Below are 24618 nucleotides of genomic sequence, written 5' to 3' on the forward strand. Positions count from 1 at the left end.
GTTAGAATTCTTAAGTCATTATTTTTCTTTAGTTAGAAATACCAAGAAATTCTCAGTGATTTGATCTTATAATTTTAAACATTTATTAAAACACATGAACTCTGGAAATATCAAATGGTATTTGTTCTTTTTACCTAATCAGAACAAAATTAAATGATTTTTGAAGGCATCTAAGAACATTTTTTATACTATCTCAATAAAATTAAACATGGATTTAAAAGTCATGTTCATGTTTTTCTTGTCAAAATTGGGCTTCAAATAACATTAAGGTATGTTTTATTACACATTTTTAAAAATCTGTAGTAAGTAACATTGTGAGGCATTGCATCATTTTTACTTCCCATAAGCACCTTTTGGAACTGAGTTTATAAAATAGGAGATTAAATAGAAATAGATGTCACAAATAATCTATTATTTCATTGTCTCTTTGGAATTATTGTTGTTGTGATATGTTAAGATTATATATAATTAATTAAATCATCATGCACCTACATCCCTGAGTTAAGATTTTGTAAGCACATTCTTCTCTGCCCTTGAAAGTAATTGCTCCACAAATAAACAAAAATTACTCAAAATTAAAAGAAACCAAAACAGAAAAAAAACCCTACAGTCCGATTTCATTCACGAATTTCATTATCATTTTTTCTAGTTTAAGTGTGCTGTTTAAATATTTTTAAGAAATATTTCAAAGTCAAAAATTTTACCTCATTCTTCCTCCCTTTAAGTTGATAATCCCCTATAAAATGATGTGAAAGTAACTTTAGAAGAGCAGGAGGAGATTAAAGCTGTTAAGTACCTCTTTGTTACATGGTTACCTACATCATCACTTTCTGAAAATGCCCTTTCACTTACAAATCTCTCTGCTTTGTAGAGATAAATCCTGCCAACACACCAAATAAGAAAGCAGCAAGAAAAAAAAAAAATGAATAAGGTAATAAATAGTAAAGTGCAGCATATCACATATTTAAAGAATTTGTCAGTCTTCCCAAAAGTAGATGAATCATCAATACAGTCTGGAAGTAGCACTACCTCAAATGTTTTTAAGGACATTAAAAATCTCTTCTGCTTCACTTTGAGGAAAATCTTAATGCTAATATCATTTGAGAGAATTCAATTTGAAATTTAGATAAGAACTTCAAGAAATTTACCATAGCAGGTCTTCTTGTCTGAGGAAAGTTTCATCAAGTGGGGGCACGCACAAGCAGCACTCCTATTATGATTGATCAGACACATATGAGAGCAGGGTCCTTTGCCATCATTAGCTGCACAGGGATTGGGAGCTGTAATTACACAGTGAAATATTAACAGTGAAAAAGTAGAAGAAATATATTAGGGAACCTTTGAGGTTGACGAGGGTTATTCATGTAATGATTCAAAGTGAAGTTCCCTATATAGCACCCATTACTAGGATGATTAATATGACAATAATAGATAATCATACATAGCAATTGCATTAATAAAAACATTTTCCTCCTCAGCGATAACAACTAAGTTAACTCCCTCAAATTTCTCTAAGTCTAAATATATGCATCCTTTTTCCTTAGAAGGAAATATTTGTTAAGGATTTTTTCTGAGAGAAAAAAGGAGTAATTACTAAATTTAGTTTATAATAAACTCAACTAAACCATAATCCAGGAATTGAGTGTTACTTTCCTAACCCACCATACAGACTCCCTTTGTGCCTCAGCACACCACTCTTAGTGTTTCTTCAGGAAACTGCTCTTGTTACCTACATATCCTTCCTTCAGGTTATATGCTTTTTATCAAATCAGAGGCCTAAGTGAAGAAATGTTTAACATCCTTCATGATTAAGATATCTACGCTTTCATTTTTTTTTTCTCTCTATTAACTGGCTAAAGTTTCCTCTACTTATGCAGACCTGTTAAACTATATTTTATAAGTAAGTTATAATATATTCAAATTTAGAGTGGAATATTAAATTTTACAGCTCAATGTCATTCTCTTATTCTTTTGTGCTTCGTGTTCTGTCATTATGCCTTTTGGATAAGATTTTAATCTCAGTCGATCAATAACTATTCTCTTAAATCTTATTTTTATAGAACCTGTCTATTAGAATAAGGATACTAAATTAAAGGCAGAAAAGTATTACAACTTCTGATCCCACTGGCAATATTTTAGTTTTCAACCTATTTCATCTTCCTAACAAGTGAACCTATTGTTCAGAGTAGTTAATGCCTGTTCTGTAGAGTTTTAAAGCACAAAGACCAAAAATAAATGGGTTATAATGAAATTGTAGAGGATATGAAAGATTAACTGTACTTGATACTCAATGTGGGTTTTGCTAGTATTTAGGTAAAATAATAATCAATGTCTTTGCATTTGTTTAAAAGTAAATAAATCAAAGGAAATGAAAGACTCAGAAACATTTTTATAAGAAAATCAATAAAGAAGAGATTTTAATATGATGGCACAAAAGGATCCTGAACTCACCTTCTTCCATAGACACAACAAATCTACAGCCATATATATATAGAATAATGCCATATGAAAAGGACATGAAAGCTAGCTAAATAGCACCTCCACAGCAAAGAATAAAAGGGCCACACTAAAACAGGTAGGAGAGGCAGAGACATGGTTTCAGAGAAAATCCTCCTCAACCCACACTACTAGCTCCAGCCTGGACACCCTGACCTTGCACACATTAGCCACAATCTGTCCAGCTCTAACTGGCCAGCCAAGCACCCCACCCTTATGCACCATAGCCACTGCTTGTCCTACCAAAGCTGGGAGAGATGTACTGCATTCGCAGGGGACACTTCTTGAGCATCTAGCTCTCTTGGTCAGGCAGGATTACATTTCTGGGCCTCATGGTCTGAAACAGTTGGAGAAACAGACCTCGGCAGGCTACAATCCCCAGGGCACTGCATAAACAGTAGACTGAAACACTTTCCCAGTATTTATGTGAAAATGCCGATTTTCTTGTTCTGGAATTTAAGCCTGAGGACATTTAGAAGTCAGAGGTCCCCTGGGAACCTAAGTAAAGAATCACTATATTAGTGCCCTTTTTTGTCTTTGTTGATATCTCCCAGAAAAGGGATTGTACATATGTCTAAAGGCATAATTTTAAAAACTTTGTCCAGATCTCTCAGGTTTGAAAGTCAGCATATTTTATGATTATGAACCATGGTTTATGATTAAGACTATATTTATATATCTTAAAGGCTGTTGCCTGAGGATCTATCTTACAATAAGACTAAAACTATACACTGTATAAAAGCCCTCCCTTTGCAACACTGACAGATTTTGGCACACCTGCAACAGCTGGGACTATAAAGAATAAATCGGGCTACTTAGACATAGGTGGGAGAAACAAACACAAGCTAAAAAAAAAAAAAAAGTTTAAAAGATAAGGCTTATCTGCTACACAAGTCCACTGCTTCAAGACTGAGAGAGGTAGCTATTTCACCTAATGCATAAAAACAAAAACAGAGAGTCAAGCAAAATGAAGAGACAGAGGAATAAGTTCCAAATGAAAGAATAAGACAAAGCCTCAGAAGAAAACCTTAATAATTCAGAGGTAAATAATCTACCAGGTAAGAGTTCAATGTTCATAAAGATATTCACCGAACTCTGGAAAAGAATGAATGAACACAGTCAGAACTTCAACAAAGGGGAAGAAAACATAAGAAAGTACCAAAAAGAAGTCAAAAGACTATAATACAATATATTATAATAGCTGAAATGTAAACACAATGGAGGGGTTCAGCAGCAAACTAGACTAAGGAGAAGAATGGATCAGCAACATGGAAGACAAGACTGGAAATCATCCAATCAGTGGAGCAAACAGGAAAAAACAAAAACAAAATAATAACAACAAAAGTTAAGGTAGATTAAGAAACTTGTTGGATAATATCACACAGAATAACATGCATTATAGGAATCCCAGATGGAGAAGAAAGAGAGAACGGTGGTAGATAATTTATTTAAAGAAATAATGACTGATTAAGACAGTACGGTGCTAACACAAAAACAGTCATATATCAATGGAATAGAGTAGAAAACCCAGAAATGGATCCACAACTATTTGATAAACAAACTTTGACAAAGCAGGAAAGAATATCCAATGGGAGAAAGACAGTCTCTTCAACAACTGGTGTTGGGAAAACTGGACAGCAAAAGGCAAAAGAATGAAACTCAACTGCTTTCTTATATCATACACAAAAATAAATGGAAAACAGATGAAAGATCTAAACATGAGACAAGAAACCACCAAAATCCTCTTTGACATTGACCATAGCAGCTTCTTTTGAGATATGTTTCCAGAGGCAAGGGAAATAAAAGCAAAAATAAACTATTGAACTTCATTAAAATAAAAGCTTTTGCACAGGGAAGGAAATAATTAACAAAACTAAAAGGCAACCTTCTGAATGGGAGAAGATATTTGTAAATGATATATCCAACAAAGGATTGGTATAAAACAAAACAAAACAAAACAAAACAAAAAAAAAACACAAATAATCCAGATAAAAAATAGGCAGAAAACATGAACAGACATTTTTCCAAAGAAGACAGACAGATGGCTAACAGACACATGAAAAGACACTCAACATCACTGATCATTAGGGAAACACAAATCAAAACTACAATGAGATAGCACTTCACACCTGTCAAAATAGTTAAAATCAACAATACAAGAAACAGCAGGTGTTGGCAAGGATGCGGAGAAAAGGGAACCATCTTACACACTGTTGGTGAGAATGCAAACTGTAACAGCCACTCTGGAAAACAGGATGGAGGTTCCTCAAAAAGTTAAAACTAGAGCTACTCTACAATTCAGCATTTGCACTTCTAGGTATTTACACAAAGGATACTAAAATATTGATTTGAAGGGATACATGCACCTCGATGCTTTTAGCAACATAATCAACAATAGCCAAATTATGAGAAGAGCCCAAATGCCCATTGACTGATGAATAAATTTCATCAAATGCTGCATATACATACATGAAATATAACTTCAGCCTTAGAAAGAGTGAAATTTTGCCATTTGCAACGATATGGATAGAACTAGAGAGTATTATGCTAAGTAAAAGAAGTCAGACAAAGAAAGACAAGTACCATATGATTTCACTCATATGTGGAAATTAAGAAAACAGATGAATATGGAGGCAAAAAAGGGAGGCAAACAAGAAAACAGACTCTCACTTATAGAGAAAAAACTGATGGTTACTGGAAGGGAAGTGGGTAGTGGGATGGTGAAGTATTAAAAATGGCATTTGTGATGATCACTGGGTATCATATGTGAGTAATGAATAGCTAGGTTTTTCACCTGAATTAATTACACTGTATGTTAAATATCTGGAATTTCAATAAAAATTAAAAAAAAAAGTATGCTTGAAAACTTCCATAATCTAGGAAAAATAAAGGGGGGGATTAGACATCCTATTCCAGGAAGCACAGAGAGTTTCACATAAAATAAATAAAAAGGGATCCAGACCAAGATACAGTAGAATTAAAATGTCAATAGTTAAAGGTGAAGAGAGAATATTAATAGCAGCAAGAGGAAAACAAATTCTTACATAAAGGGGAACCTTAAGGCTATCAGCAGATTTATCAACAGAATGTTTATAGGCCACATGGGAGTGGGATGACATGTTCAGAGGACTGAAAGTAAAAACAAAACAAAACAAAGAAAAGCAAAACTTCCATACAAAAATACTTTATCCAGCAAGGTTATTATTTGGAATTGAAAGAGAAATAGAGTTTCCCAGATAAGCAAAATGCAAAGGAATTCATTACCACTAAGTGGCCTTAAAAGAAATGTTAAAGAGACTTCTTTAAGATAAAAAGAAAAAGGAATAACTAATAACAAGCAAACATCTGAAAGTAAAAATCTCATTAATAAACATAATATGTCATAAAGATAATGGATTAACAATTTATAAAGCTAACATGAAGGCTAAACGACAAACATACTAAAATTAATTATAGCTGTAATAATTAGATAAGGAGTACACAAAATAAAAAGATGTAAAATATGGTCTTTGCATGGCTCTCCCAGCTGATTCTCTCTGGGCACAATGACAACTCTTAAGGAAAAACTGATTGCACCAGTTATAGAAGAAGAGGCAACCATCCCAAACAATAAGATCATTGTAGTGGGATTTAGACAAGTTGATATGGCATGTGCTTTCAGCATTCTGGGAAAGTCCCTGGCTGAACTTGTCCTTGTGGATATTTTTGAAGATAAAGAAGAAATGATGGATCTGCAACATGGGAGCTTATTTCTTCAGACACCTAAAATTGTGGCAGATAAAGATGATTCTGTGACTGCAAATTCTATGATAGTGGTGGTGACTGTGGGAGTCCGCCAACAGGACAGAGAGAGACAGCTAAATCTGGAGCAGAGGAATGTTATGACTTCAAATTCATTATTCTTCAGATAGTCAAGTACAGTCCTGATTGTATCATAATTGTGGTTTCCAACCTAGTGGATAGTCTCACATATGTTACTTGGAAACTAAGTGGACTACCCAAGCACTGTGTGATTGGAAGTGGTGTAATCTAGATTCTGCTAGATCTCTCTATCTTATGGCTGAAAATTTTGGCATTCATCCCAGGAGCTTCCATGGATGTATTTTGGGAGAATAGGGTGATTCAGGTGTGGCTGTGTGGAGTAGAGTGAATGTGGCAGGTGTTTCTCTTCAGGAACTGAATCCAGAAATGGGAACATAAAACGACAGTGAAAATTGGAAGGAAGTACATTAGATGTACATAAGATGGTTGTGGAAAGTGTCTATGAAGTCATCCAGCTAAAAGGATATACCAACTGAGCTACTTGATTAAGTGTGTCTGATCTCATTGAACCTATGTTGAAAAATCTAACCAGAATTATCCAGTGTCCACAATGGTGAAGGGGCTATGTGGTATTGAGAATGACATCTTCCTAAACCTTATGTGTATCCTGAACGCTCAGGGCTTAACCAGTGTGGTCAACCAAAAGCTGAAGGATGATGAGGTTGCCCAGCTCAATAAAAGTGCAGATATGTTGTGGGACATCCAGAAAGACCTTAAAGATCTGTGACTTGTGGCTTCTAGGCTGTAGAAATTTAAAACTACAATGTGATTAACTTGGTTTTTCATCCATATACATGGGTCACGGTTTGCTTTTATCTCCCCAAATATGTGAATCTGGGCTCACAGAATCAGAGACCATACTTGGTTTAATGCTTGCAATATGAGTGCTTGGACAAATAAAATTAACTAGTTTAGGGTGCCTCTAAAAATAATTAATTAATCAAAATAATTTTTTAAGAATTAGAAAGAGAAGTAAAATGTGACATCAAGAATAGAATACATGGTAGGGGAGGGTAATAAAGATGTAATTTTTTTAATGTGTTTGGATGTAAGATGCTATCAACAAAATAAATCAGCTGTACGTGTGTGCATTTCTATCTATCTATCTATCTATCTATCTAGTGCTATTTGTGGACCACATAGTAACCACAAATAAACAATCTATAGTAGATACACCAAAGACAGAAAGAAATCTAAACATAACAATAGAGAAAATCATCAAACCACAGGGAAGAGAACAAAAGAAGAAAAAAAGAAACAAAGACAAACTACAAAAATGTCCACAATACAATCAACAGAATGTCAATAAGTATATACCTATCAATAATTATTTAAATGTAAATGGAGTAAATCTCTAATCAAAAGACACAGAGTGCCTGAATATGAAAAACAAAACAAAACAAACAAACAAAAAACAAACCCCAAGACCCATGCATATATTTCCTGCAAGAGACTCACTTCAGATATAAGGACACACACAGACCAAAGATATTCCATGCAAAGGGAAAGTTAAAAAAAAAAAGAAAAAAGAAAAAAGTGTTCTGCTGGGGGTTATACTTATATCAGACAAAATAAACTTCAAAACAAACTATATGAAAGACAAGGGCATTACATAATGATCAGTACAAAAAGGAGATATAACATTTGTAAGTATTTATGTAGGTATTTATACACCCAGTGAAGGAGTACCTAAATATATAAAGCAAATATTAATAGACTAAAAGAGAGTAACTAATAGCAATACAATAATAATAGGGGACGTTTAAGGGCCACTTACATCAATGGATGGATATCCAGACAGAAAATCAATAAGGAAATATTGGCCTTAAATGACACATTAAACCAGCTAGATGCAGATATATATAGAACATTCCATCCAAAAGAAGCAGAATACATGTTCTTCTCAAGAGCACATGGAACATTCTTCAGGATAGATAAGATGTTTAACCACAGAGCAAGTCTCAGCAAATTCACAAAAAATGAAATCATATTAAGCATATTTTCTGACCACAACAGTATAAAACTAGAAATCAAATACAGTAAGAAAAGTATAAAAATCAAAATTATGTAGAAATTAAACAACATGCTACCAAATAGCCAATGGCTCAATGATAAACTCAAGGAAAAAAAAAAAAACAAAAAACCTGGAGATGAATCAAAATTGAAATACAAAAGGCCAAAATCTGTGAGATGCAGCAAAACCTGTTTTATGAGGGAAGTCTCTAGCAATAGTTAACCTGAAGAAATACAAAAAAATCTCACATCAACAATCTAACTGTATACCTAAAGGAAGTAAAAAAAGAAGAATAAATAATGCCCAAAATTAGTAGAATGAAGGGAATAATAAAGACCAGAGTAGAAATATATTCAATAGAGACTAGGAAGATAAAAGAAATGCTCAAGGAAACTAAAAGTTTCTTTGAAAGAATAAATGAATCTTTACCTGGATTGAACAAGAAAAAAAGAGGGGATCAAATAAATGTACTTGAGTACAGGCCCTAAAATAAACCCACACATATATGCTCAATTAATTTATGATACAGGAGTCAAAAATACACAAAAGGAAAAGGACAGTCTTTTCAATAAATGGAATTGGGAAAATTGGACAACCACATGAGAAAGAATGAAACTGGATTTCTATCTTACACCACACACAAAAATTAACTCAAAATTGATAAGAGACTTGAATGTAAAGCCTGAAATCATAAAATCTCAGAAGAAAACATATATTGTTAGCTCCTGGACATCAGTCTTAGTAATTTTTGTTTGTTTGTTTGTTTGACTTCATAGGCAAGGGAAACAATAGCAAAAATAAACAAATGGGCCTACATCAAAGCTAAAATCTTCTACACAGTAAAGGAAATCACCAACAAAACACAAATCAAGGTGCTAAATGGAAGAAATTTGCCCATCATATATAGGAGCTAATATACAAAGTACATAAAGAACACATAATTCAAAAATAACAAAAGAAACAATCTCATTATAAAATGGACTGAGGATTTAAATAGACATTTTTCCAAAGAAGACATAGAGATGGTTGACAGGCACATGAAAAGATGTTCAACATCATTAATTATCAGGGAAATGCAAATCAAAGCCATAATGAGATTATCATCTCACTCTTGTTAAAATGGCTTTTGTCAAAGAGATAAGAAGTAACATCTGTTGGAGAGGATGTGAAGAAAATGGAACACTCATACCCTGTTGGTGGTAATGTAAATTGATAAAGCCACTATGGAAACCTATATGGATATTCCTCAAAAAACTGAAAATAGAACTAATGAAATTCAGCAACTCCACTTCTGAGTATTTCCTCAGAAAACAAAAACACCAATTCAAAGAGAAATATGCAACCCTATTCACTGCAGCATAATTTATGATTACCAAACTTATGGAAACAATCTAAGTGTCAATCAATGGATGAATTGATCAAAACATGTGATATATAGATATAGATATATAGAGATAGATAAGATGGAATACCACTCAGCTATAAAAAAGAAAATCAGTATTTGTGACAACATGGATGAACCTTTTGGGTATTATACTAAGTGAAATAAGTCAGATAGTGAAAGACAAATACCATATAATTTCATTTATATATGAAATCTAAAAACCAAACAAACAAAAGGGAACAAAATCAAAGTCATATAGAATATATTGGTTATCAGAAGGGAAAGAAATTGAGAGGGTAGGCAAATGGGTGATGGGTCTCAATTGTACAGTGATGGATGGTGACAGACCTATGGTAGTAATTGCTTTGTAGTGTACAAACTGAATTATAATATACAGCTGAAACTCATATAAAGCATACTAATTTTTACCTCAATTAAAAAAAAATCAATTAAGAACAACACCATTAGAAAAAAAATGGAAGCCTAAGTCTAGAGATTCTTTGAGAGTACAATTCCCTCTATCACATGGGGAAGTACTATATATTTTTTCTTCACAAGTATAAATTATGTGTTACAATTAGATTCCCTAAAGAAATTGCAGGTTAGAGAAGCAAGAGAGCATATATAAAGTTTATTAAGGAGGAAAGGTATTGGAGGAGAGGACCCAGAGTCAGGGAGCACTGTTTGAGAACCATTAAGTACCTAGAGCCAGGGAGACCCAGCTGCAGTAGTAAAAGTTCAAATTTCAACACTTGGGACAAGGAACAGAAGGTGAGGAAAAAGAAGAAAAACAGAAAAACAATTGAAGAGCAAAGGGTGGAAGAGGAAGGAGGAGAAAAATTTTGTTTAAAAATACTGACATAGGGAGGAGGGAGGAGTCAAGATGGCAGAGAAGTAGCAGGCTGAGACTACATCAGGTAGCAGGAGATCAGCTAGATAGCTTATCTAAATATTGCAAACACCTACAAATCCAACGGGAGATTGAAGAGAAGAAGAGCAATTCTAGAAACAGAAAATCAACCACTTTCTGAAAGGTAGGACTGGTGGAGAAGTGAATCCAAAGCAATGGAAAGATAGACTACGGGTGGAGGGGCCGGCTCCCGGCAAGTGGTGGAGCAATGGAGCACTAAATAGGACTTTTAAAAGTCTGTTCCACTGAGGTACATCGCTCCAAAGGCTAAACCTGGGTGAAGCCCATGTGGGGTCAGTGTGGCGCAGGTCCCGCAGGGTCAAAGAAGGACCGGGAGTGTCTGAGTGTCACAGAGCTTGCAGGTATTAGAATAGGGAAGCCAGCAATAGAGACAGAGCTGAGGAGTGAGCTCTCAGCTTGGGGTTACCTTGAAAGGGTCGCAGGCTGGGTGAGCTGGGAGCGTGGCCAGAGGCCAGAGAGACGGGAGTGATTGGGTGCTATTCTCTGAGGGCACACTGAAGAGTGGGGCCCTGAGCTGACAGCTCCTCTAGGCTGGAGACTGGGAGGCTGCAATTTTCATTCCTATCCTCTGGACTCTACTGAAAGCATTCAGGGAACAAAAGCTCCCAAAGCAAGCAAAAGTGGATTACTCACCCTGGTAAGGGTGGTGCAATTCCACCTGGGGCAAAGACACTTGAGAATCACTACAACAGTACCCTCCCCCACCCCAGCCCCAGAAGATCAACAAGAAATCCAGCCAGGACCAAATTAACCTACCAAGGAGTGCAGGTTCAATACCAAGGGGAGCAGCGGAATTCCAGAGGAGGAGAAAGCAAAGCACGGAACTCATGGCTATCTCCGCATGATTCTTTAGTCTTGCAGTTAATTTAATTTTTTTTAATGTTTTGAATTGAAAATTCAAAAAATTCTTCTTCTGCTCCTGAATTTTTTTTAACTTTTACCCTTTTCTGTTTTAACTAGTTTATCTAATATATATATATATATATATATATATATATATATATATATTTATATATATTTCTTTTTTATATTTTTCTTTATTTTATTTTATTTTTTTTTAAAGATTTTATTTATTTACTTGAGAGAGAGAGAGCATTAACAAGGAGAAGGTCAGAGAGAGAAGCAGACTCCCCATGGAGCTGGGAGCCCGATGCGGGACTCGATCCCGGGACTCCGGGACCATGACCTGAGCTGAAAGCAGTCGTCCCACCAACTGAGCCACCCAGGCGTCCCTCTTTATTTTAATTGTTTCCTTTTTTTTCTGAACCTCTTTTTATCCCATTTCTCCCCCCCACGATTTGGGGTATCTTCTGATTTGGTTAAAGCATATTTTCCTGGGGTCGTTGCCACCCTTTTAGTATTTTCTTGCTCCTTCATATACTCTTATCTGGACAAAATGACAAGGCAGAAAAATTCACCACAAGAAAAAGAACAAGAGTCTGTAGCAAAGGCTAAGGACCTCATCAATACAGACATTGGTAATATGTCAGATCTAAAGTTCAGAATGATACTTCTCAAAGTTCTAGCTGGGCCTAAAAAAAGGCATGGAAGATATTAGAGAAACCCTCTTGGGAGATATAAAAGGCCTCTCTGGAGAAATAAAAGAACTAAAATCTAACCAAGTTGAAATAAAAAAAGCTATTAATGAGGTGCAATAAAAAATGGAGACTATTACTGCTAGGATAAATGAGGCAGAAGAAAGAATTAGTGATATAGAAGACCAAATGACAAAGAAGCTGAGCAAAGAGGGACAAACAACTACTGGACCACGAGGGGAGAATTCGAGAGATAAGTGATACCATAAGATGAAACAACATTAGAATAATTGGGATTCAAGAAGAGGACGAAAGAGAGAGGGGAGAAGAAGGTATATTGAAGAGAATTATTGGAGAGAATTTCCCTAATATGGCAAAGGGAACAAGCATCAAAATCCAGGAGTTGCAGAGAAACCCCCTCAAAATCAACAAGAATAGGGCCACACCCCATCACCTAATAGTAAAATTTACAAGTCTTAGTGACAAAGAGAAAATCCTGAAAGCAGCCCAGGAAAAGAAGTCTGTAACATACAATGGCAAAAATATTAGATTGGCAGCAGACTTATCCACAGAGACCTGGCAGGCCAGAAAGAACTGGCATGATATATTCAGAGGACTAAATGAGAAAAACATGCAGCCAAGAATACTATATCCAGCTAGGCTATCATTGAAAATAGAAGGAGAGATAAAAAGCTTCTGGGACAAACAAAAACTGAAAGAATTTGCAAACACCAAACCAGCTCTACAGGAAATCTTGAAAGGGGTCCTCTAAGCAAAGAAAGAGCCTAAAAGTAGTTGATCAGAAAGGAACAGAGACAATATACAGTAACACTCACCTTACAAACAATACAATGGCACTAAATTCATATCTCTCAATAATTACCCTGATTGTTAATGGACTAAATACCCCAATCAAAAGACACAGGGAATCAGAATGGATAAAAAACAAAACCCATCAATATGTTGCCTACAAGAAACTCATTTTAGACCCAAAGAAACCTCCAGATTTAAAGTGAGAGGGTAGAAAAGAATTTACCATGCTAATGGACATCAAAAGAAAGCTGGGGTGGTAATCCTTATATCAGATCAATTAGATTTTAAGCCAAAGACTATAATAAGAGATGAGGAAGGACACTATATCATATTCCAAGGGTCTGTCCAACAAGAAGATCTAACAATTTTAAATATCTATGCCCCTAACATGGTAGCAGCCAACTATATAAACCAATTAATAACAAAATCAAAGAAACACATCAACAATAATACAATAATAGTAGGGGGCTTTAACACTCCCTGACTTTAACACTCACTGAAATGGACAGATCATCCAAGCAAAAGATCAACAAGGAAATAAAGGCCTTAAATGACACACTGGACCAGATGGACATCACAGATATATTCAGAACATTTCATCCCAAAGCAACAGAATATACATTCTTCTCTAGTGCACATGGAACATTCTCCAGATTAGGACCCAGATCACATCCTGGGTCCTAAATCAGGTCTCAACCAGTATCAAAAGATGGGATCATTCCCTACATATTTTCAGACCACAATGCTCTGAAGCTAGAACTCAATCACAAGAAGAAATTTGGAAAGAACCCAAATACATGGAGACTAAACATCATTCTTCTAAAAAATGGATGGGTCAACCAGGAAATTAAAGAAGAATTAGAAAAATTCATGGAAACAAATGGTAATGAAAACACAACAGTTCAAAATCTGTGGGACACAACAAAGGCGGTCCTGAGAGGAAAGTATAGTGGTACAAGCCTTTCTCAAGAAACAAGAAAGGTCTCAAGTACACAAGCTAACCCTACACCTAAAGGAGCTGGAGAAAGAAGAAAGAAACCCTAACCCAGCAGGAGAAGAGAAATCATAAAGATCAGAGCAGAAATCAATGAAATAAAAGCAATAGAACAAATCAACAAAACTAGGAGTTGGTTCTTTGAAAGAATTAATAAGATTGATAACCCCCTGGCCAGACTTATCAAAAAGAGAAGAGAAAGGACCCAAATAAATAAAATCATGAATGAAAGAGGAGAGATCACAGCTAAAACCAAAGAAATACAGACAATTATAAGAACATACTATGAGCAACTCTATGCCAACAAATTTGACAACACAGAAGAAATGGATGCATTCCTAGAGACATATAAACTACCAAAACTGAACCAGGAAGAAATAGAAAACCTGAACAGACACATAACCAGTAAGGAAATTGAAACAGTCATCAAAACTCTCCAAATAAACAAAAGCCCAGGGCCAGACGGCTTCCCAGGGGAATTCTACCAAATATTTAAAGAAGAAATAATTCCTATTCTCCTGAAGCAGTTCCAAAAAATAGAAATGGAAGGAAAACTTCCAAACTCATTTTATAAGGCCAGCATCACCTTGATCCCAAAACCAGAAAAGGATCCCATTAAAAAAGAGAACTATAGACCAATATCCTTGATGAACACAGATGCGAAAATTCTCACCAAAATACTAGCCAAGAGGATCCAATAGTACATTAAAAGGATTATTCACCACGACCAAGTGGGATTTATTCCAGGGCTGCAAGGTTGGTTCAACATCCACAAATCAATCAATGTGATACAACTCATTAATAAAAGAAAGAACAAGAACCATATGATATTCTCAATAGATGCTGAAAAAGCATTTGACAAAGTACAGCATCCCTTCCTGATCAAAACTCTTCAAAGTGTAGGGATAGAGGGCACATACCTCAATATCATCAAAGCTATCTGTGAAAAACCCACCGCAAATATCATTCTCAATGGAGAAAAACTGAAAGCTTTTCTGCTAAGGTCAGGAACATGGCAGGGATGTCCATTATCACCACTGCTATTCAACATAGTACTAGAAGTCCTAGCCTGAGCAATCAGACAACAAAAGGAAATTAAAGGCATCCCAATTTGCAAAGAAGAAGTCAAATTATCACTCTTTGCAGATGATATGATACTATATGTGTAAAATCCAAAAGACTCCACTCCAAAACTGCTAGAACTTATACAGGAATTCAGTAAAGTGTCAGGATATAAAATTAATGCACAGAAATCAGTTACATTTCTTTACACCAACAGCAAGACAGAAGAAAGAGATATTAAGGAGTCAATCCCATTTACAATTGCATCCAAAACCATAAGATACCTAGGAATAAACCTAACCAAAGAGACACAGAATCTATACTCAGAAAACTATAATGTACTCATGAAAGAAATTGAGGAAGACACAAAGAAATGGAAAAATATTCCATGCTCCTGGATTGGAAGAACAAATATTGTGAAAATGTCTATGCTACCTAAAGCAATCTACATATTTAATGCAATTCCTATCAAAATACCATGCATTTTTTTCAAAAAATGGAATAAATAATCCTAAAATTAATATGGAACCAGAAATGACCTCAAATATCCAAAGGGATATTGAAAAAGAAAGCCAAATTTGGTGGCATCACAATTCCAGACTTCAAGTTCTATTACAAAACTGTCATCAAGACAGCATGATACTGGCACAAAAACAGACACATAGATCAATGGAACAGAATAGAGAGCCCAGAAATAGCCCCTCAACTTTATGGTCAACTAGTCTTCGACAAAGCAGGAAAGAATGTCCAATGGAAAAAAGACAGCCTCTTCAATAAATGGTGTTGAGAAAATTGGACAGCCACATGCAGAGAAATGAAATTGGACCATTTCCTTACACCACACATGAAAATAAACTCAAAACGATGAAGGACCTCAATGTGAGAAAGAAATCCATCAAAATCCTTGAGGAGAACACAGGCAGAAACCTCTTCTACCTCTGCCACAGCAACTTCTTCCTAGGAACATCGCCAAAGGTAAGGGAAGCAAGGGAAAAAGTGAACTATCGGGATTTCATCAAGATCAAAAGCTTTTGCACAGCAAAGGAGACAGTTAACAAAACCAAAAGACAACTGACAAAATGAGAGAAGATATTTGCAAATGACATATCAGATAAAGGGCTAGTGTCCAAAATCTATAAAGAACTTAGCAAACTCAACATCCAAGGAACAAATAATCCAATCAAGAAATGGGCAGAAGACATGAACAGACATTTCTGCAAAGAAGACCTCCAGATGGCCAACAGAAACATGAAAAAGTGCTCCACATCACTCGGCATCAGGGAAATACAAATCAAAACCACAATGAGATACCACCTCACAACAGTCAGAATGGCTAAAATTAACAAGTCAGGAAATGACACATCTGTGCAGAGAAAGGGGAACCCTCCTACACTGTTGGTGGGAATGCAAGCTGGTGCATCCACTCTGGAAAACAGCATAGAGTTTCCTCAAAAAAGTTGAAAACAGAACTACCCTATGACCCAGTAATTGCACTACTGGGTATTTACCCTAAAGATACAAATGTAGTGATCCTAAGGGGCACGTGCACCAGAATGTTTATAGCAGCAATGTCTACAATAGCCAAACTATGGAAAGAACCTAGATGTCTATCAATAGATGAATGGATAAAGAAGATGTGGTATATATATGGTATATATACACAATGGAATACTATGCAGTCATCAAAAGAAATGAAATCTTGCCATTTGTGATGAAGTGGATGGAACTAGAGGGTATTATGCTTAACGAAATAAGTCAATCGGAGAAAGACAACTATCATATGATCCCCCTGATATGAGGAAGTGGAGATGCAACATGGGGGGTTAAGGTGGTAGGAGAAGAATAAATGAAACAAGATGGGATTGGGAGGGAGACAAACCATAAATGACTCTTAATCTCACAAAACAAACTGAGGGTTGCTGGGGGGAGGGGGGTTAGGGAAGGGGGTGGGGTTGTGGACATTGGGGAGGGTATGTGCTATGGTGAGTGCTGTGAAGTGTGTAAACCTGGTGATTCACAGACCTGTACCCCCGGGGATAAAAATACTTTACATGTTTAGTAAAAAAAAAAAAAATTAAAAAAATTAAAAAAATAAAAAAGAATACAGATAATAAAAAATATATAGTTAATACAAAAAAAAATACGGACATAGGAAATGCTATTCCTTTCAAAAAAATTAAACGTATAATCCAAGACAGCTAAATGATAGGTAGTTGGATTTCACTTTGAACAGAATCATACTGGCTCTTCTCAACATCCTATAATCATGAAAAAATATTTTTAAAAGTAAAAAGAAAATAAATAAAATATTAATTTTCTATATGAACAATAAAGTAAAAAGTCACATTGGTTTGTAGCCCATTTGTATTAATAACACTGTAATGTAATATTCACAATATTTTGTGCTTTCAGAGTGTGCGAAATCTAAAAGACTTTACTTTCAATATTTATCTTTTCTCAATTTGACATAATACTGTTAATTATTTTTAGTTTCTTTCGAACCATGCAAATAGACACCAAATTACCAAATTAAGGAATTTGATTCATAAACTCATATTTTAATATAAAGCAGGCATTAGTAAATGGTGACCACAGAGCCAAATATAATTCACTGCTTACTTTGGTAAATAATGTTTTATTATAATGAGCCATGCTCATTAGTTTCCACATTGTTTATGGCTGCTTTCACACAGTAGGAGCAAAGTTGAGCAGTTTCAGCAGAGATTATATGGCCCAGCAAGCCCGAAAATACTTATAATCTGGCTCTTTATAGAAAAGTTTTGCCAATACCTGACATTAAACAATTAACTATTTTATAAGAAATACTATGGCAGAATCCAATATCAATACAGAGGTTGTGAACTCCTATAAGACCAAGGCTCTATCCCTTTAAATTGTATCCAAGAGTTGGGAAAAGCTGACCAGTCAATGGAATGCTGTAACTAACAGATGAAATGCTATTAGAGCTGTGCAAACTGAGTGTACTGATGATTCCTATTATCTAAACTTAAGCTGAAGTTGCCAGGGGGGCTCAATCATTTGGGCATCTACCTTCAACTCAGGTCATGATCTCAGGGTCCTAGAATCGAATCCCACATCAGGCTGTGGGATCCCTGCTCCACAGGAACCTGTGTCTTCCTCTGCCTCTCTCTCATGAATAAATAAGTAAAATCTTAAAATAATTAAAATAAACTCAAGTTGACCAAAGAAACTTAGAGATACATGTAATTTTCCTCTTTATATTTATGCATTGAAAAAATATTTATGAAGAACCTAGTTATTCTGCCCACTTTTAAAAATCTTGAATTTAATAGAAGACAAGACATAGTTCTTATACCAAGGGGTTTAAGAATCTGTACTCTAATCACGTACACCATTCCCTGCAATTCTATGGTCACTGGCTCAATTTAGGTTCTCTCCATTTCTCTCTTAGATTGCTACTCTAAGTTTCTAAGTAATTTCTTGATTTCTAGTTTCTCCCCATGCATACAGTTAGGCTTTTAAAACACAGACTTAATCCATACAGCTGCCTTGCTGAAAAGGCAAAGTCTCCATCCCCCCATGATTCTTTGACACTTGCCAGAATTGTTTATTTTCTGTTCTTTAACCCCCATGTGTTTTTTGTTTGCTTGTTTTGTTTTATCCTGATGCACTCAATTTGTTTTTGTTAAAAATGTTTTCAGCCTTCTAAACTCACAAAACTTAAATTTCAGAGCCTTTTATCCACTTTTTTCACTACCGTATTTAATGAGTTATCATTACCAGACTTTCCCTAATATGTGTTTCCTTCTCTGCATTTTAACCTTTCCTCTTCCAACATAGTTTTATTTCATCACCTTTGAATGACCTCTGTGGCCATGTAACTGGTCCTCTGTGGTGTACTGCTCAGAACATACCACTCTTTTTAAGATACTACTCTATCTTCCAGCCTCTATGACTGCTTTTCTTTTGCATAAACATTATGCACATGCTTAAATCAATTTCTCATTGTTCTCTGAATATCTAGAGCTTGTCCTTTTCCACTTTCACTTGGTATACTTCTCCTACAGAACTTTATCATCAATGTCTTAACCTTTCTTTATGAATCAACTTGTCATTTTTCTTCCACAGAACAGTTTCTAATGAAGGTAGCAAATGCTGATCTCTTCCACCACTTAATATTATTTTAATTATTGGCTATACAAGGCATTTAGCAATTGACTGTTTACTGTCCTGTTTTCTAATTATCCATGACTTGTATTTATATGTTTATGTCTGTATATACTGATAAATCAAAGAATGACATTTTCTATTATTTTTTTCTGGAAAAGGCCAGATAGTATATATTTTCACCTTTGCAAGCCTTATGCCCTTCAGAGTAACTATTCTACTTTTCTGTTGCAGCACAAAGTCAACGAAAACAATATGTGAATCAAAAGGTTTGGCTATGTTCAGATAAAACTTTAGTTATGAAGGAGGCAGGAAGCTGAACTTAGTCTAAGGGCCTTAATTTGTCAATATCTGAGCTTGAATATCAGTGTCATGTGGCAGGAACTATGACTAAGTACACAACATATTTTTTCATAAAATTTCTCTGGTATCTATTACTGTGTTAGACTTAAAGACATTTGGATTCATATGCATGCTCATTAAAGTTTGTGGGATATGTTCTAAAGAATCAGGAATCTAAATATTTGAAAAGGGAGTTAATCTTCTAACGCACATCATAGCTGTAGGTAAAGAGATGAAATAATGTATAATTACAATATTTTATAGGAGAACCAAATGTTAATTATGCAACCACATGAGACTGATATGCTCTGTGAAAAAAACAATATCATTAAAGATAATTTCATATTTTATGCAAACCATGTTTAATTGTAGTACATTTCTCACCAGCAAAAATAAATCTTTTAAACCCAAACAATTATTTTATCCATTAAATTCAAATAAAATGTATGCAAATATGGATGCAAAGAAAATATGTATCATATTTATTTACATAATAAAATTCTGCTATAATGAGAATACCAGGATCCAGTTTATTAGATAAGTGGAAGATTTTTCTTTCCCCCATGTAGTCATTTTTTATAGTAACTAATATTCATCCTGTTAATAAACTTTATTGGTACAAAATAATTACTAATAAAATAAAATATCTATATTATACTTTTTCTTTTAGAAAATAATTTAACATTTTTAAAGAAATGCATTTTCAGGAGTATCTTACAATTAAACATTAATCCTCATTTCTATTTTACTTTTGACAAATGCCTTCAAATTATAATTTTAATATTAGATGTTCAAGAACTAGAATGAATTTCTTATTCAAAACACACACATATAATAAAATACATGAGAGAAAGATGTTCTGATTGCTTTAGTTTCATCAAATCCCAGCAATATTAGAAGGCACTTCCATCAAATTATAACATATTTAATGGGTTAATTTTATACTGTACTCTATTTTTATGGAGTAGAAAATAAAATTCTAAAAAATCTTATCTGATTTTCCATAAAATATCTGTATTTCAATGAGAAAAATTCTAAAAGCCTCAAATACTTTTTCCATTTATTTGTGCACAGTTCTTTGTAAAAGGATAAAAACAAACATGGACTATTATGTTATATTTAGTGCTTAAAACACCAATGAACTTTCACTTATTCTAAAAAAGTGACTTTAGGTGTTTATCTAGTCTCTTAATTTGCTTGCTATTTATAGTACTTGTATGATTTGAATGAATAAACATCAAAGTTTTTATCTTTATGATAAATTTATAATCACAAAAAGGCTTTCTTATTTAAAACAGTGGATCTCCACCTCCCATCCCTCCAGGAGACTTTTGGGAATGTATGGACACATTTTTGGTTGACAGGAGATAGTACTGGCATACTAGTAGTCAAAGATCCCAATAAACTTCCTGCAATGCAAAGGAAAGGCCTTCCCCTCCCCCCAGCTAGGAATTATCTGGTGGAAAATGTGAACAATGTAGAGGCTGAAAAATCCTGACCTTGGAGTAGAACCATGGATTCAGCATTTAGTAGATTTGAATGAATGCAGAGCTCTAAATCACTTAGGTTTGCATGACTTAGGCAAGTACATCAAACAGCATACAAAAGAAGAAGGAATTTTAATGATTCCCTTTTTACTAATCTTTTCTACTGCTCCAAGGTAGATTGCATATTTTAAAAATAGCAATTTATAATGCAGCTAAACTTACTGCCTGCATATAAATTCTTTTACAGTTTAGCTGTTTGATATTTCTATCATATTTTGCCAAAGAAATAATGATAAAAATGGCAATTAAGCTTTTCAGATGAACCAACTAAACCCATTAATTTATACTATGATTTTAAGATAGCATAGGATTTATTAAGAAACTAAATTGGGTGCTAGTTTAGTTTATATAACTGGTACTGGGAGCAGAGGACTATATGTTATAGGAAAAAAAAAACGTAAGAGGATTAACTATTAACTATTAATAGTTGGAAATAGGAGCAACATGTCTTTGGCATGTTTCAACTCTCATTTTCTTCCTCATTGTTAATTTCCCCCTCTCTTCTACTGAGGTCTCAGTACTGCATAAAGTTCTAAGCACCTCATTATAGAGGCCTCACAGGATTACTCAAATCATAAGAATTCCTCCTTGCTTTGATATCAACTGCCTTTCACTTCACCTCAGTCAGAATCTTCATCTCTTCAAAGTTGCTAGTATCAACTACAAGTAAAGGTGAAAGTATTTTGATTTAACTATTTCACGACGGCTTGCCATTCTTAGAAATACTAGCATTTTAAAATAGAATTCATGTAAAATGAAATAAATCCCCTTTTGATAGTACATAAATATTTGAAATAAAGAGCTACTAAATAGTCAGGGGATGGGGTGCCTGGGTGGCTCAGTTGTTAAGCATCTCTTAATTTTGGCACAGGTCATGATCTCAGGGTCATGAGGTCGAGCTCCACCTGGAGCTCCATACTGGGCATGGAACCTCCTTAAGATTCTCTCTCTCTGCCCACCCCCCACCTCTCAAAAAGCAAAGCAAAGCAAAGCAAACCAAATCAAATCAAACAGGGAAACAATATTTTTTTAACACTGTTAATAAGATATAGGATGGGGACACACATACACTATATACAGACACATATATTTATATATATCTCTACATACATATACATGTATGTAAATATGTAAACATATGGATGTAGAGAGAAATTTAGTTTTTATGACAGGTAGTTAGAACTTGATAAAGTAAGCTGTGGAATTAGATGATTTAAGTAATTTGCAAATATTTGAGATTCAGCTCCACCACATTAAACATGGTATCAAGAGTAATTCTTTTTTTTTTTCTTAAACCTTCTTATTAATTTGATAAATATTGCCTATGATTAAGTATATTTATAAGTCTAAATAAAATCCTTCAAGTTTTATAAGTGACTTTGTCCTCTAAAGGAGCAATGATATTATTAATATTCTTAGAATCTGGAATTTTTTTTTTTTTTCAAAATAAGATCGGCTAATTTTCTTATAAATGTTGCCAATGAAAGTTTCGTTTTCCATAGAAATATTTTCCTGAAACAATTGTAGTAGGTACTTATATCATTTCAATATTAAAACTACTCTTTGTGGAACAGCCCTTAATTCTCCTTATATTGTCATAACATAATAGGCAAGTGAGATAAAAATTGATGGAAAGAATAAAGGTTCTAAAATGGAATAATTTATTTTGATCACAATATGCTAGAAAATGTGCTAAGTGCTTTGTAAGCATTATATCCTTTATTCTTCTTACCAGTTTTGTTTATAAAAATAAATTGCCTCCATTTTATAGAAGAGTAAACTTAATTTCAAGAGGACTTAAATCACAGAACTATTAAGAGGTAAATAGGTTTCAGATTCTGGAGTATGAGCCTCTACCCATTATACATACTACACCTCTAAAATGAACCAATTCCCTTAGACTCATTCATTCTTGTAATGATTCATGGATGCTTTACAAAGCAGGGATGTGGGATGGATACTGCCTTGGAGTATACATATTTTTTAATCTAATTAATCTAATCCTTGTTGTAACTGTGAATAAAACCCTCACGCCTCATTCATTTTGTCTCTGGGTTTTGATTTTGCTGAGGGATATTGTCATTAATGTGTTATATAAAATTGTTTGCACATTTGCCAGTCACTGGGTTTCAAGAAGAAAATTGAAAGGGGAGATTGAGTCAGTAGCCTGTCTTTGAAAGTGAAATAAAATGGTTCCTGGAAAATAGCACTATTTATATGAACAAATACATATTAGGTCCCCATTGAACTGAATTATTTTCAGAAAAAGAAGTTTCTTCAAAAAGGGAAAATATCTTGTAATTGGTGAAAGTCTAATAGATAAAGTATTTGCAACACTCTATATTTAAAGTGACAGGGGCACCTGAGTGGTTTAGTGGGTTAAGGCCGCTGCCTTCGGCTCAGGTCATGATCTCAGGGTCCTGGGATCAAGCCCCGCATTGGGCTCTCTGCTCAGCGGGGAGCCCGCTTCCTCCTCTCTCTCTGCCTGCCTCTCTGCCTATTTGTGATCTCTGTCTGTCAAATAAAGGGAATAAAAATCTTAAAGTGACAATCATATTCTTGAATTATTTCAGGAACAGATTCCAATCACAACACCTAAAGAAATATAGAAGAAAACTGAGAACAACAACAACAACAACAACATCAGAGTGATGAAATCTTTCTGGATTCATGGAAAAACTGAACTCCACTTGGTATTAAGTCACAGTTGAAGCTGATATTAAGAAAACATCTTTGAAGGACACAGAGGAATGCCAACCTGCGGGACAGGAGAAGGTTTGCAACAAAAGAAGGAAGTTGTACTTTCTTCGTGTTTACAAACAACTCCTCTTATAAACAGAAGAGAGGAATGCTGATGGGTGAAACAAAGAAACTAAGGAAATTTTGTCTGTGTCTGTCTGTCTATCTATCTTTCTACTATCTTTCTATCATTTACTTAATAACATTTATGTAGTGCTTAGTATTTGTCAGCTCTCTTCTAAGTGCTTTAAAAGGAAACTAACCTGTTTAATCTTTCACAACAATTCCATTTTACAGACCAAAAAAACAGGATAAATAATGGTTATGTAGTCAGGATAGGACAAAATTAAAATGTGAACTCGAACAGTCTGGCTCTAGAGTCTTCCTTCTGGTTATGACATTGCATAAGCTAAGTATCATGAAGGTTGTCTTTCTTGCATTTGCATCATGTTACCTAACAACATTGTTCTCTTTATTTAATAAATTATATTATTTTAGTAAAAAGACTTTAAAATTAATAATAATACTCAACCTCAGACAAACTTATGATCACTAGGACATATACAAACAACTCCATGTAAATTCTCCTAAATAAAATTATAGCAGACCATCCTCCAAGTTGCCACATCCAATGAATATACTTATGTCTTTGTTTATCCTTTAAACCAGGTACCAGTAGACCTTGGCCTACAGGTTAATACTGTAGCTTAGAAAACAAATAAATAATAATATTCCGGGGTGCCTGGGTGGTGCAGTCAGTTAAGCCTCTGGTTCTTTGTTTCAGTTCAGG

The 24618-nt window shown here is 34.6% G+C and overlaps 1 protein-coding gene and 1 pseudogene across 1 annotated transcript in view; one reads left to right on the plus strand and one right to left on the minus strand.

Annotated features, from left to right (window-relative positions):
- LRP1B (LDL receptor related protein 1B) overlaps positions 1 to 24618 on the minus strand; it is a 2000743-nt gene that overhangs the window by 641648 nt on the left and 1334477 nt on the right. The window contains exon 28 of the mRNA XM_059166755.1: positions 1149 to 1280. Within this exon, the coding sequence (XP_059022738.1) occupies positions 1149 to 1280 (132 nt within the window). The remainder of the gene's footprint in view (positions 1 to 1148; positions 1281 to 24618) is intronic.
- LOC131826971 (L-lactate dehydrogenase B chain-like) lies at positions 6042 to 7045 on the plus strand (annotated as a pseudogene).

This window comes from Mustela lutreola, chromosome 3 (assembly GCF_030435805.1).
Source record: "Mustela lutreola isolate mMusLut2 chromosome 3, mMusLut2.pri, whole genome shotgun sequence".
Lineage (NCBI taxonomy): Eukaryota > Metazoa > Chordata > Mammalia > Carnivora > Mustelidae > Mustela > Mustela lutreola.